At 38.1% G+C, this 14,300-nt stretch overlaps 1 protein-coding gene across 5 annotated transcripts in view; it reads left to right on the top strand.

Annotated features, from left to right (window-relative positions):
- PLEKHA5 (pleckstrin homology domain containing A5) overlaps positions 1–13,399 on the top strand; it is a 245,304-nt gene extending 231,905 nt beyond the window's left edge. For 4 of the 5 annotated variants that reach the window (XM_032646107.1, XM_032646106.1, XM_032646104.1 and 1 more), the window contains 7 exons: positions 620–738; positions 4,084–4,293; positions 5,174–5,314; positions 5,843–5,967; positions 8,878–9,023; positions 10,383–10,488; positions 12,515–13,399. In XM_032646107.1, coding sequence (XP_032501998.1) covers positions 620–738; positions 4,084–4,293; positions 5,174–5,314; positions 5,843–5,967; positions 8,878–9,023; positions 10,383–10,477 — 836 coding nt within the window. In that variant the 3' untranslated portion in view covers positions 10,478–10,488; positions 12,515–13,399. The remainder of the gene's footprint in view (positions 1–619; positions 739–4,083; positions 4,294–5,173; positions 5,315–5,842; positions 5,968–8,877; positions 9,024–10,382; positions 10,489–12,514) is intronic. The other variant, XM_032646105.1, reaches the window with a different exon arrangement.
- Positions 13,400–14,300: the final 901 nt, after the last annotated feature.

Genomic DNA, 14,300 nt, shown 5'->3' with positions numbered 1-14,300 from the left:
ATTTACCTTCTTTTTTTACAGGGCTGTTGTGAAGATATATGATCCACTGCGTATCATTAAATTTTATAATTTTTTTAATGTCATCTGTTATCATCAGTAGAACTTTATTTCTAAAGCTAACCCAAAATTTGTCTGGTTAGTATCATTGCTGGCTTATTAGGTAAAACAAGTAACAAAAGGTTATTACATTTCCCTGTCTCTTCTCAAACGATACATTTATTTGCCTTCTGATTTTAAAAGCCTCAGAGAAAGTCGTTGTTGGCTTAAGTCAGCGGAGCTCCATTAGTTACCTCCTGATTTTATAAATGCTTTATTGTTATCCAGACAGTTTTTAATTCCCCATCTCCTACAGTATGCTATGCCTCTTCAAAAATAATATTTTTCTTCCTCATCAACATGTAGGGGCACATATTCATTCTCCAAGTCACTTAGACTTCATGGTAGGAAATATACAAATTTCATGTGGTAAGAACAAAAATCAGACCCATCTAAATACCAGGATAGTTTCTGAAAAACAAAAATCGTACACTATTTAAAAGCCTCAGAAATTGAATATGTCCAAATAAAGCCATGTCATGTGAAGATGTTTTGTAGAACTTAATGCTGTTTTTATTTTTAGGTTCCCACTTTCCTGTTGGAGTAGTCCCTCCAAGAACAAAATCACCAACACCCGAATCTTCGACGATAGCCTCATATGTAACTTTAAGGAAAACTAAGAAGATGATGGATTCAAGAACGGTATTTAATTATACATTAATTTCCAGAAGGATTCTCAACCTATTTATTGCCACCTTGTATATGTTTTAATTTTTAGAGGTTTCTTTCAAAACTTTTTTTGGGGGGCCACACCACACGGCTTATGGGATCCTTCCCCGACCAGGGATGGAACCTGTGCCTGTGCCCCCTGCAGTGGAAGTGTGGGGTCCTAACCACTAGACCTCCAGGGAATTCCAATCAGAATTGTTTTTTACATACTCTTAAGAAAAATTTAGTAATCTTAATTTTTTAAATTACATTCAGGGAATGAGCAGCTCAGAGGACAGGCCTAATCTAGGTTTTCTTTGCTCAGACTCCACATTTGGTCTTTGGGGCACAATTTGTGGAATCTGTTCTCAGATAGCTGCCCTATGTTACCTCTCCTGACACCTCTAAAAATTTCCTTAGGAGAGTGATAGACATGTGCTGTGGTCACCCAAGCTAGTGGACTTCCAAGCCAGCCTGAGTTTGCAGGGCCTTTCCGCTGCAGTAGACTTGGAGTTTGCCAATCCTCTGGTTACAATGAGCAATGTGAATTTAGAATGAGAAGCAGATCCTGTACTTCACACTTTCATCAGAGATCCATTTAATTCAGGCTGGCTTTTAACCAGTCTAATCTTGGTCTTCTTGGGAAGATTCTCAAAGGACTTAACTCCCTTTCCCCAAGTACTCTCTAGAAATTTGGGCTGCAAAAGAAATTTTACTTTTTAATCTTTATAAATTCTATTTATTTGGTGTGAGATAACTTAAAACTATAAGAAAAGACTGAAAGGTACAACAAATGATAAGATTTATGATTATTCTTGAAAGATATTAAAGTATGATACAAAGTATATGCCAGAAATTCTGACAGATTTATATATATAAGAAATATAATGGTCCTGTAATACTGCTGTTCATAGAGTTAGGCATTTTTTAGTTTGAAAGGGTGTTTTCTTTGGAAATTATAATGTGAAATAAGGCAACAGAAAAAAAACCTTTAAAAATGCATGTTGAGATCAAACAAAGATATTAGTGGATTTATATTATTCTGTAACTATCTTTTTTTTTAAAGAACTATCTTTTTTTTTTGCGGTATGCGGGCCTCTCACTGTTGTGGCCTCTCCCTTTGCAGAGCGCAGGCTCCAGACGCGCAGGCTCAGCGGCCATGGCTCACGGGCCTAGCTGCTCCGCGGCATGTGGGATCTTCCCGGACCGGGGCACAAACCCGTGTCCCCTGCATTGGCAGGTGGACTCTCAACCACTGCGCCACCAGGGAAGCCCTAAAATAACTATCTTAAATACTACAAGAAAGACTTCTACATAACCAAATACTGGGGGGAAAGTATAGACGACTAGTTACCTAATATTGTACCGGAAAGTCCTTTATAAGCAATACAGATACCAGAAGAAAATACTTGCAGTATAACAGACAAGTTTCATAATATTTGAGGAATTAATATAAATCAGTTATTTTTAGGGTTTTTTTAAAATGGAAACTATGTAGCAGTAATTCACAAAAATATGAAAATTGCTCAACAGTGATAATCATTTTTAAAGTGCTAACTAAAACCCCAGTGAGATACTCTTCTCCAGTTATACTGGCAAAAAGATCTAAAAATTAATAATATCTGGCATTTTAAAAGAATAAATAGATTTGTACAGTACGATAACTTGGAAAAGGAAGTTTCAGTGAGACAACACTTTTGCACAAACAGAAAAACCAGGAAGAATACATGTTTGTTGTTACTAAAAACAAAAGGAGGGCTTCCCTGGTGGTGCAGTGGTTGAGAGTCCTCCTGCCGATGCAGGGGACATGGGTTCGTGCCCCGGTCCGGGAAGATCCCACATGCTGTGGAGCGGCTAGGCCCGTGAGCCATGGCCGCTGAGCCTGCTCGTCCGGAGCCTGTGCTCCGCAACGGGAGAGGCCACAACAGTGAGAGGCCCACATACCACAAAAAAATAAATAAATAAATAAAAGGAAAGAGTGCTAAAGTAGCCAACTTCCCAATCAGTATCTAGAATTTACCTTTATTTTAAAAAAATTTTTCACAAAAGCAAATGCTTTGTTTCACAAATGAGAAGCATCATTTCTGCACTCTAAGGCTTTTCATTTTCATTTTCCTTTCAGTTTCTACGTGAGCTCTTCAAGATATTCTATACAATAGAAAACAGTTCTAGATCTGTAGCTACTGCCCTGCAGACACATTTTAGATTGCAGTGGAGAGAAGAGGACCTTGGCCGTTATCCTGACATACTGCTTAGTCACGGAAATACTTACCTCTGCCCTGGGTTCTTTCCAAAACACCAGCAACTCCACCAATGTCTCAGTCAGTTCCCAGCAGTTCAGTCCAGAGGACACAAAGAAACCTATGCATTCTATTCTGTAGATCTTAGAATATGTTTAATCTCTAAAATTTCTATTATATAAAATAAGCTAAAATTTCCATATGACAGTTATTGATATACTTATTTTGGATCTCATACCAATATTGTTTTATATCTTTAGTAGGAAAGTGAGAAGTAAGAACTGGTTGTTTAATGTGACTAATATTTTTAAACCCTTCAGTAAACCATAAAAATGAGCCATGTAGGGCTTCCCTGGTGGCGCAGTGGTCGAGAGTCCGCCTGCCGATGCAGGGGACACGGGTTTGTGCCCCAGTCTGGGAAGATCCCACATGCCACGGAGCGGCTAGGCCCGTGAGCCATGGCCACTGAGCCTGCGTGTCCGGAGCCTGTGCTCCGCAACGGGAGAGGCCACAACAGTGAGAGGCCCGCGTACCACAAAAAAGTAAAAAAAAGAGCCATGTAAATGTATATATGTATATAAAATATAACCTTCTGATTTATAGAAAATAGATTCTTCCATAGTTTTTCATGAACTAAGGATGTTTTCTCTACCAGTCTTTTCACAGTAAAAAATGTGTGACTTGAAACATTACATTTTTAGTATAATAAAAGAAATTGCTGATCTTTAGAAGCTATGCCCCCTGTTTTCTCCTAGTTTGAGTTTTATACAATTTCCTATCTCAGGGCCGTGGGGTAGGGTCACTCCAGAGCTGCCATACTTTTTTGTATTTTGTTTTTAAAAACAAGCAAATCCCTCCTTAAGTTCCTCTTCTCTCCCCTCCCCCTACCTCTTCTCTCTCTCTTTCCATCGCTGATCCTGCATCAGTGCACGCATAAAGTAATCTGCCGTTCTGGTGTTATCTAAACGACATCCAAAACCTCCACTTTAGATTTTGCAAACAAAGTAAATGCATTGCAGGACATTTTTTATTCTAACATACTTTTCAGAAATTATCCTGTCTTCAGATATTTATCTGTTTGTTTACTTTCAATATAAAGGAAAGACCAAGAAGTGCAGTGGAACAGCTCTGTTTGGCTGAAAGCACTCGACCTAGGATGACTGTGGAAGAGCAAATGGAAAGAATCAGGAGGCATCAACAAGCATGCTTAAGGGAAAAGAAAAAAGGATTAAACATTATTGGTGCTTTAGACCAGTCACCCTTACCAAGTCCTTCAAATTTAAGGGATAATCCATTCCGGGTTACCCAGGTATATCAATTGCTTTTACTCATTCTTGTGGGTAAATCTAATATCACTTGAATCTTAGAATCGTAGAGTTACATGGTTGATGGGCTTTTAAATGTCAGCAACATGGATATTTATATTATTCAACTCTTATAATATGCCAGGACAGCTTAGTAAAATGGAAATAGCCCTGGGTTCAGAAAACCAGAGCTAAACTACTTGTTGGATACCCTCCTATACGTTGTGGACTTAATCTCTACTGTAAATCAAATAAAGATACAACCTGTCCTATCTACTTCATGGAGATAGTAAGAAGATAAAAGTGCTTTCAACAAATGTAAAATGCCATGCAGGTTAGCAGGATGGTCCCCAGTTCCCCTCCCAATGAAATGTGTATTACTCTGTGTACTAATTTAGCATGACTTAAATTGTAGCGAGAGGGTTTCTAAAGAACAGTTCTACTATTCATTACATTTTAACTTCAGTCTTATATAGGGACACCATTCTGTTTCTTATTACTTATTTGTTTGTTTGTTACCCTGATTCATAAATCAGAGGAGACTAAGGAACCTTTCCAGTGGCTTCAGTCTGGTCTATCCCTGTTAGTAGACATGGACCAGCTGAAAGTGATTCCCTGTCATCATAGAAATCCTCTTTCTGTCTTGTCTAATGGAGAGCAGGCATTGCTAATGGTGGTTCAACCAATTAACAGTTGAATAACTGCACATTCTACACGTTACAAAATAGATGAGTAATATATATGATTCCTCTGTTGTTTTTCATAAGGAAACCTCCTTGCAAGTGAAGAACCAACTTTAAAAAACAAAAAATTAATAGGTACTATCTAAAAACTGTGCATGACTGTATAGTATGAATCTAAAAATGCTGTCTATCTGTTGAACAGACTCGAAGGAGGGATGATAGCCTTAAGGAACTGGATGCCGTCATTAGAGAAAATGACGTGAAGCCAAACCGTGAAACTCCTGCCGCAGAAACTGTTCGACTAAAAGAAGCTGAACCTCAAAATACAGATTTCAGCGAAGAGGTAGAGAGATTATTTTAGGACAGATGTTACAAAGGGGTGGATTTTTGAAGATAAGATCAAGTGAGAAGGTTGAAAATAGTTACGTGTCATTCTGTCACAGGGGCTATATAGATCTTAGTGAAATGATAGGCTTCGTATAATTTGATTGATGTATTCAGCCACAACAAAAACTGGGTTAATTGAAAACTTAAAACATGATCAATCAAGGCTGGAATAAATTATCATTAACCCAATGAAAGAATCTTATATCCCAAAGCGGCTAGCTAATGGCAATGTACCTTTTATCCTAGTAGCAAAGGACATTAATTTCTTTTTAGTGTTTTTTTTTAATTTTTGAATTTTATTTTATTTATTTTTTATAGGACATTAATATTTTAATGCACTTGAATATAAATTTATATTTCAGTAAATATTTGATAGGGTATGGGTTTTTTAATAAACTTTAATTAGGAATCATTTTAGATAATTCACTAATATATTAAATGTGGTAAAAATGATTTGAAAAAGAGAATTTTTCTTCTTCTATAGTTTAAAAAAACTGAAAATGCTTTCTCCGAAACACTTTTCACACCTGAGCCAAACGGAGTAAATTCTGAGGAAGTGGTGGATAAAGAAGAAAACAAAGAAAAGATGCCCAAGGATGTTCCATACAGGTAATAATTAGGAAAAACAAACAAAGGAATCATTCACAAAGTTGTATACCTGCTTAAAAATGGTAAACTTCAGAGTCAGAGGTCTTGGATTCCAGTCCCAGAATATCTCTTACGAGCTGTAGGATCTTGAACAAGTTACACAACTGTCATGGTTCCTCACTTGTAAAAATGAGGATAATAATCGTATCCATCTCACAAGTGTATTATAGGGATTAAATAAGAAAATACGTGTATAGCACTTAGCAGTGTGCTAAACGCCTAGCAAGTGATCAATAAATACCTTTTTTAAAAAAATGCCAGAGGCACACAAGCTACAGCAAAGTAAGCACCTCAGCGTTGCCTGTATAATGACAGACATTGATCAGATATCTAAGATGTCTGATAAGCATTCCAAACATTATAGTGATGACAGACATTGATCAGATATCTAAGATGTCTGATAAGCATTCCAAACATTATAGTGATTTGCCATTTATTTTTTAACTGTATTTCTTAACTAGCATTTTTAAATGCATAGCCTCAGTCTCACCATCCATAAAAAAATTCCTAGTGCTGGAAAAGAGGAATGCTGTGATCTCATGTTATTAGGAATGCCTTTTATCTCTTCAATGAATAGCAAGAGGGAACTTGAAAAATATTTGGCGATAGCTGATAAGAAAAAGATCTCTGCTGAACTTTTGTTAATAGACATAGATTAAAACACATCCAGTATATTACAATCTATGAATTCATAATGATAACAACAACAACAAAAAATAATTTGTTGGCCCCTTCAGAAGATGCTAGGGAATCAACTTATTGTTCCAAAACCTGGTACATAAAGAGAAAGAAGTAAACATTTATCTTACCTTTCCCAAACAAACTGCAACCAGAGAGTTTATGAGGAAACTCTTCTTTATTAGAAAAATTTCACTCAATAAAGAATGAGAGGGCTTCCCTGGTGGCGCAGTGCTTAAGAATCTGCCTGCCAATGCAGGGGACACGGGTTCAAGCCCTGGTCCGGGAAGATCCCACATGCCATGGAGCAACTAAGCCCGTGCGCCACAACTACTGAGCCTGTGCCCTAGAGCCCGCAAGCCACTACTACTGAGCCCGCGTGCCACAGCTAGTGAAGCCGGCGTGCCTAGAGCCCGTGCTCCACAACAAGAGAAGCCTGCGCACCGCAGCAAAGAGTAGCCCCCACTCGCCGCAACTAGAGAAAGCCTGTGCACAGCAACGAAGACCCAATGCAGCCGAAGATAAATAAATAAATATTTTTTAAAATTTATTTTAAAAAAATAAAAGAATGAGAGACTTTGGGACTTCCCTGGTGGTCCAGTGGGTAAGAATCCACCTTCCAATGCAGGGGACATGGGTTCGATCCCTGGTGGAGGAACTAAGATCCCACATGCCGTGGGGAAACTAAGCCCGCGTGCTGCAACTACGGAGCCCACATGCTCTGGCGCCCGCACACCACAACTAGAAAGCCCACGCACCACAACTGCTGAGCCTGTGCGCTCTGGAGCCCCCATGTGCCACAACTAGAGAGCCCAGACACTGCAATTAAGACCCAACGCAGCCAAAATTTAACCAATTAATTTAAAAAAAAAAAAGAATGAGAGACTTAGAATATCACTGCTTTGCTAAAACCCTATTAAAATAATGGATGAACAATATTCCTCAGTGCTGCTAAAGCTGTTAGCTAGAAAAATATTTTGTTTTGTTTTTTTTTAAAGATTTTTTTTATGTGAACCATTTTTAAAGTCTTTATTGAATTTACTACAATATTCTGTTTTATGTTTTGGTTTTTTGGCCACGAGGCATGTGGGCTCTTAGCTCCCCGACCAGGGATCAAACCCACACCCATTGTATTGAAAGGTGAGGTCTTAACCACTGGACTGCTAGGGAAGTCCCCTGATCATTTTTAACATCAGGAAAAGAGACAGACTATTAATGCAGTAGTGCAAGACACCCACCTAATAGAGTATTACTTACCTCCTTTCCCCCAAAACCTAAGTCTGATCAAGCCTAAGAATCGTATCAGTTTATAAAAAATATGAGGGATACAGTCATCAAAATCCAGAAATGTAGTAAATTATTGGACAGATAAACCAGGTTCTTTCCTAAATAAATGACAAAGAATAAAACAGGTGTGTGTGGTGGTATATTTTAAAGTAGACTTTAAGGGACTTCTCAGGCAAATACAGTGTATGGACTTTGTTGTGTGGATCCTCATTCAAACAGATAACTCTAAGATGATATTATGAGGCAATCAGGATCATTTGGGCATTGACTGGATATTTGATGGTATTTACAGACTGAATGATATGTCTGAAATCTGCTTTAAAATAATTTGGGGAGGACTTCCCTGGTGGCGCAGTGGTTAAGAATCCACCTGCCAGTGCAGGGGACAAGGGTTCAAGCCCTGATCCGGGAAGATCCCACATGCCGCAGAGCAGCTAAGCCCGTGTGCCACAACTGTTGAGCCTGTGTTCTAGAGCCCGCGAGCACAAATACTGAACCCGTATGCCACAACTACTGAAGCCTGCGCACCTAGAACCCATGTACTGCAACAAGAGAAGCCACCGCCATGAGAAGCTCACGCACTACACCGAAGAGTAGCCCCTGCTCGCAGCAACTAGAGAAAATCCGTGTGCAGCAACGAAGAACCAATGCAACCAAGAATTAATTAATTAATTAATTAAAAAAAAACAATCATCATCATTTGGGGAGTAGGGGGCTGAGGGTTTAGAGTGAAACAAGAATGGCAAAGTGTGGACAAGAATGCCAACAAAATGTTAGCAATCGTTAAGTACAGATGGTGACATCTTTTCTGTATAGTTAAGATTTTTCATAACACTAAGTTGGAAGAAAAAAAATTAATTGCATTCTAAAATAACGAACTTTAAAACTTCCATCTATTTTCATTAGCCCTCAAGATGAGTCACAGATCCCAAATCATAAACCAGAAGGCCACCCTGAAGAAAATACAAAAGACAATATTCATGAGCAGGAAGAAACTGTTATTTCTTATGAACTAACTCCTGAGGCTTCTAGAGGAAGTCAGACAATGGCAGGTAGGTATTACATGTTTCCTAATTTTCTTACTGGTGCTTCCTCTGAACCTCTGAATTTATTTGCCATGTGGAGACTCTAGCAAGGGAGCCACGCAGGGACATCAACTGCAGACCAAGCAGCCTTTGCCTTCCCACACTTGCACCGTCAGGAGGGCTGCAGTTGCAGCAGAGCACAGGGCCAGCCCTGCGTGAGCAGCTAGATCTGCCCTCTCTCCTGTCTTGGGCATCACTTCCTTCTCTTTGTTTTGTTTTATTTGTTTTTTTAATCTGAACCTTTACACATACCTTAAACTTTTTTCTAAGAAGAAGATCTTTTAGTACTTTTCTCTGACGCTGGATTCTCAGAGTATTCATAAGCCTACCCCTTTGGGAACTGTGGAAGGTTGAATATCTACACTAGTAGAATGGATTTACTTACTTAGCTCCTACTATAATCCACATCTGGGTTTTTTTTTGATAGTGGAAGATCACGATCCATAGCATGTTAAGAAAAAATAAAATTTTCTGTACTATTCTTTTATACTTTCTGGATTCTTCACACATCTTTTTTCTTTATGACTTTTGCCAAGGGATGGGGGTAGGGGAATCATCCCACTAGTGTAATGTATCAGTTTTGCGTCTCATAGTCCATAAACAAAAAGCTATCCCTAGTAATTCTTTCTCCTCCCCCCACCCAACCCTGCCTCCAATCATTTTGCAGAAGGGTAAGTCCAATGAAATTAATTATGCAGGACTGTTCTTAAGAGCATTTTCTGTATCTTATATACATATAACATGGAAATTTATATCATCAGCCATGTTCCTTTGTAACCAGTATGAAGCGCTTTTTCCTTTGCCTCTTATCACTCACAAGGCAATGTGTACAGGAATTCTCACTTTCTTTAAAAATTGTCATTGATCACATTCGGTTATTATGATGCCAAGTCTGTGTTAAAGGTTGTGTGGGTGTATTAAGACCACAACATTTATACCATCTGCAGTATTTAGCTTCATGCAACTAGAAAAGCTTTTAAAAATGAGACCCAACAGGGGTGAGTCACTGATATACACCTGAAAATTAACCTTAAAGCCCCCCCAAAAAAAATTTTTTTAAATTTTTTCCCAGTTTCATTGAGATATAATTGGCATATAACATTATATAAGTTTAAGATGTACATGGAAAAAGAATTTTTAACCAGTCTTCAAGAGACATTTCATACTGAGTAATCAGTTGCCAGAATAACAAAAAACAGAGCCGAAATGCAGCTAAGAATTCCTTCCCGGCACACGTTCTGTGTTGGGCATCGCAGCGTCAGGATTTCCTTCTCCGAAAGTGTCAGCAGGATTTTGATCTCGTCACGTTTTCTCGGTGTGTTTTAGTGCAAAGCCTGTCCCCGTCTCCCGAGTCCTCGGCATCACCCGTTCCGTCCACTCAGCCGCAGCTCACAGAAGGCTCACACTTCATGTGTGTGTAGTCTCAGAACAAGTACGTCGTTTCCTTTCATTTTCGTGCTTTACTGTTAGAGCTTTCAGCCTGACTTTTGTTGATTTGGTGAATAAAAACTGTGATGAATTCCGGCCTGTGCATTAGGGATAGTTAGCAGAGCAAGTGTTTGAACCATGGGCAGTAACTCAAAATTTCCAACATCAGCCCTTCAATGATTTGCTACATAACAACATTTTCTCTGTCTCTTCTTTCATCATCCATAAAAACAGCTAAACTTGGAGGGGAGGTTTTGCAGTGTTTTGCAGCTGTGCTCCCACCTAACAGTTTCTTTCCACAGTTGGGTCTGAGAATTCTGTTCAAGTCGTTACATTTTGATACAGAAATGTTTTTTACATTCAGCGTGACCTATCTACCACATTGGGAGTTTGCTAATTATTTTTTAAGGATAAAGAAAAGTTTATGGTACAGCCAACTAGATATGGAATGTAAAATCTTTAAGAGCCATCGAAATTATTTCTAAATAATAATTTTTTTTAAGTCAGGGAGGTAACTTTTTTTTTTTTTAGGTAGGGAGGTAGCTTTTAAAAAAGCCACAGGTGGGGGGCAGGGAGACGGGGCCTTTCTCAACCAGTGTTCCTTAGACCACACTTTTAGAACCACGAATAATTTCCTGAGGTGTCTTACTTTTAAACTTTATCAACAATGGCTAAATTTTACCTCAATTTTGTACTTACATACTTTTTTTATTTTTCAGAAAAGCTGTGAGGTATGGAGTGAACATTTTATGCCTTTTTCTGCACTTTTTTTCTCAGTATCTACCAGATCTTCTAATGTTTGGTGCCTTCGGATTATCACCAATTTCTGTTAAACAGTTATAAGCTGAGAAAACACCTACAGACATTATGAGCACGGCTACAAACATGTTCTTTGATTTTTAGGTACTCAAATGAGTACAAATACCAACTTAGACTAAGTTTTTCATCCAGTAGTGGTCATTTTCTAGCATCTACGTCCATTCACACCTTTTTGTGGCAGCTATAATGTGTCCCTTTATTTCAGCCAGAGGATTTATGGTTAACTGTCTTGTCATTTCTGTAACTTTTATTTGAGATCACGTCTGTCTGGAGCCTAAAAGAGGCTTTGTTTGTTGTCACTTGGTATCCCTTTAGGACTTGTTGTATTTGTTGTAGTCTTAACCTGTGTCTTGCCTCTGTCACTCATATATTTAAACTTTTAACTTAATACATTCAGAAGTGGCAGTTGCCACTAGTGACAGAATAACACCAAACAGGGATAATAAACATTATGCTCATTTTATTCCTCCTGTGCAAAGAATTGATTGGTGGCCTCTGTCTGTCTTAGTGGTGAAATGTACTTTGAGAGCCACTCCCATTATCTCTTGGTTCAATAAACAGGTTACAATTCATTGTACTCAGACCATTCTGATAACAAGAATGTTCACAGTTAAAACTGGAGTACATTTCCAGGTTCCTTAAGTTGTTACTATTCGCTTTTGTTTTGTTTTACTTTCATTCCAAGAGCCAGGAGTATTACGTACTAGAGTTAGGTACAGTGATTGCCGGATATTTTCTAGCTTTGTGGTGTGCAGTCACCACCACCAACCAGTGGCATTCAGACTTGCATTATTTTATAATCCATCTTCTCATTGTGCATGTGTCACCTTTCTGAACTAGTGGTTTTGGCAAGACACAGGAAAGTTTTACAAATGACGCCGCTATGTAGGCAGCTTAATACAGTGTTACGTATTTCAGTAAAGTTGCGCAAACCTCTGCTCATTTTGTCAATCTTTTGGATTCAGCCACAAGTTTGGGTCCTTTTTTTCATCTGAATTGCTGTGCACATACTGCATTATGTTTCTTTGCTTTGTGAATTAAGCTTATGGAAATGAAGAGAAGATGTCCTTCAATTGTATTATGTTTTGGGATTTTCATGGCCATGCTTGTCAGTTCTATTGCTAGAGAATGTGGCCCTTAGTTACTTCAGGAAATGGTCATTAATTAACTTTGCAGGTGTCAAAGTAATTTTACTTCTTTGTATTTTTCAGCTATACTGACTTCTGTTGAAACCATTCAAAGCTGAGGACATGGACCTTTGGCAATGTGGGAAGATATTGTACAGTATATTTTAAATCTATGAAATTCATAGTTCTGATGCTTTTGGCCACAGAGCATCATTTTATCACTTCTGGAAAATGTTTATTCCAAAACAGCTTTAATGGCCCATATGTACACTCAAGGTTATGTAATGTAATCTCAAGGTTATTATTCTGACACCAGCTTGCTGCTATGATTTCAGAGCACATAAGTAAAGGTGCTTTTTAGTGTGTGGTCTACAGCCAGAGCTTACTTAGTTGCTGATTTCCAGATTTTGATGTTTCTAAAGTCTAGGTGGATTTATATTTCTTTTCACTTTTCAGTACATAAATTTAGTTATTATTTCCAGTGAAGCTTGTTTTCCTTTTTTTTTTTTCCTTCTTCCTCCCATTTTGGCTACTGCAATGCTTTGTTTCACCCTTGATTTGTAAAAATTTTATACATATATTTAAAATGTGCCATTTTATTACTGCTAAGTGAAGTATGTCCGTTTCCTGCTATAATTATTTCTCAGATTGCATTGTCAGCAGTTATGCCACACTCTTGTCAGCTTAGATACAAATGTTATCGCTTACTTTTTTCTTAAAAAGCAATTTAAAATGTAGGTATTTTGAAGTACTGGGCTTATACTTCATTGGACTAGATGTGTACAGCAATAAGCAGGTTTTCAAATCCAGTACTTAGTTTGTGTACAAATGTAATTATGTTCATTGTGTATATATTATACAATGAGCACATGTAATGTAAGTATTAAAGGCTACTTACTGTTGTTTAAATGCAAATGTTCATATCTCATTTCTTTTTTATCATGTTAAATAAATGTTGATGTTCTTAAATCACTTGTGTTAGAATTTTTGCTCTTCCCATCTAAAATGGAAAGTCTGAGACTTCAAGAGACTTCTAGATGAAAAAGTAGTTAGTTAATCTTACTGGAAAGAGCATCGTAAAAGAACTGTGTCTGTCATCCAGCTCAGCTCTCCCACGTCAAAGTCGAGAAACTTGAGGCCCAGAGAGAGAAGCTGACTTGGCCACAATCACATTACATTTAATGACAAAATTTGCACCAGCACAAAGCTTTTCTGACTTTTCAACACCACTGGGCAAATGTAGTTTTGTCAAGTCTTCTATACCTATTTCTGTTGGTTTCCGTGTCATAGAAGGCGTCTGCAGCCTCTCTCTGCTTAGTGGACTGAACTTGGGGTTGGGGGCGGGGGCAGAGTTATTTCTCTGACATGGGTAACTAGAAACCGTTTCATCCTCATAAGCAGAGATCATTGTCTCTTACACCACATTCTCTGCAGATGTTCACGCTCTTCAGAATCAATTACATTTCCTTTCCACTATAACCTTTTGTTCAGGCTATATATTGTTCCCAGAGTACAAGGAAATGCGAGGCTTTGGGATTCCTATATAAAGTTGCTGCAACTAAATTGGTGCTGGTCAGTCTTTTTTTTTTTTTTTTTCCATGCTATGTTAAAGAGGATTTAGATATAATTTAAAATGCAGATGTATAAGAATTCATCTGCTCCAAACAGAAACACACAAAATGAAGTGCAAATAGATACAGGCTTTAATGTAGGAGGTGAATGAGAAGAGAGGTGAAAACGGGAGAAGAATGTTTAGCTCCTTATATCCACACGAACATGTTTACATATATTACCTTTTCCTAAAGACACGCAGAAGTCTTCTCAGGGGAAATAGTCAACAGATTATGATTTCCCTTTAAGTCATGACACA

Source organism: Phocoena sinus, chromosome 10, assembly GCF_008692025.1.
Source record: "Phocoena sinus isolate mPhoSin1 chromosome 10, mPhoSin1.pri, whole genome shotgun sequence".
Taxonomy (NCBI): domain Eukaryota; kingdom Metazoa; phylum Chordata; class Mammalia; order Artiodactyla; family Phocoenidae; genus Phocoena; species Phocoena sinus.
This window is presented reverse-complemented; position numbering and strand designations above follow the sequence as displayed.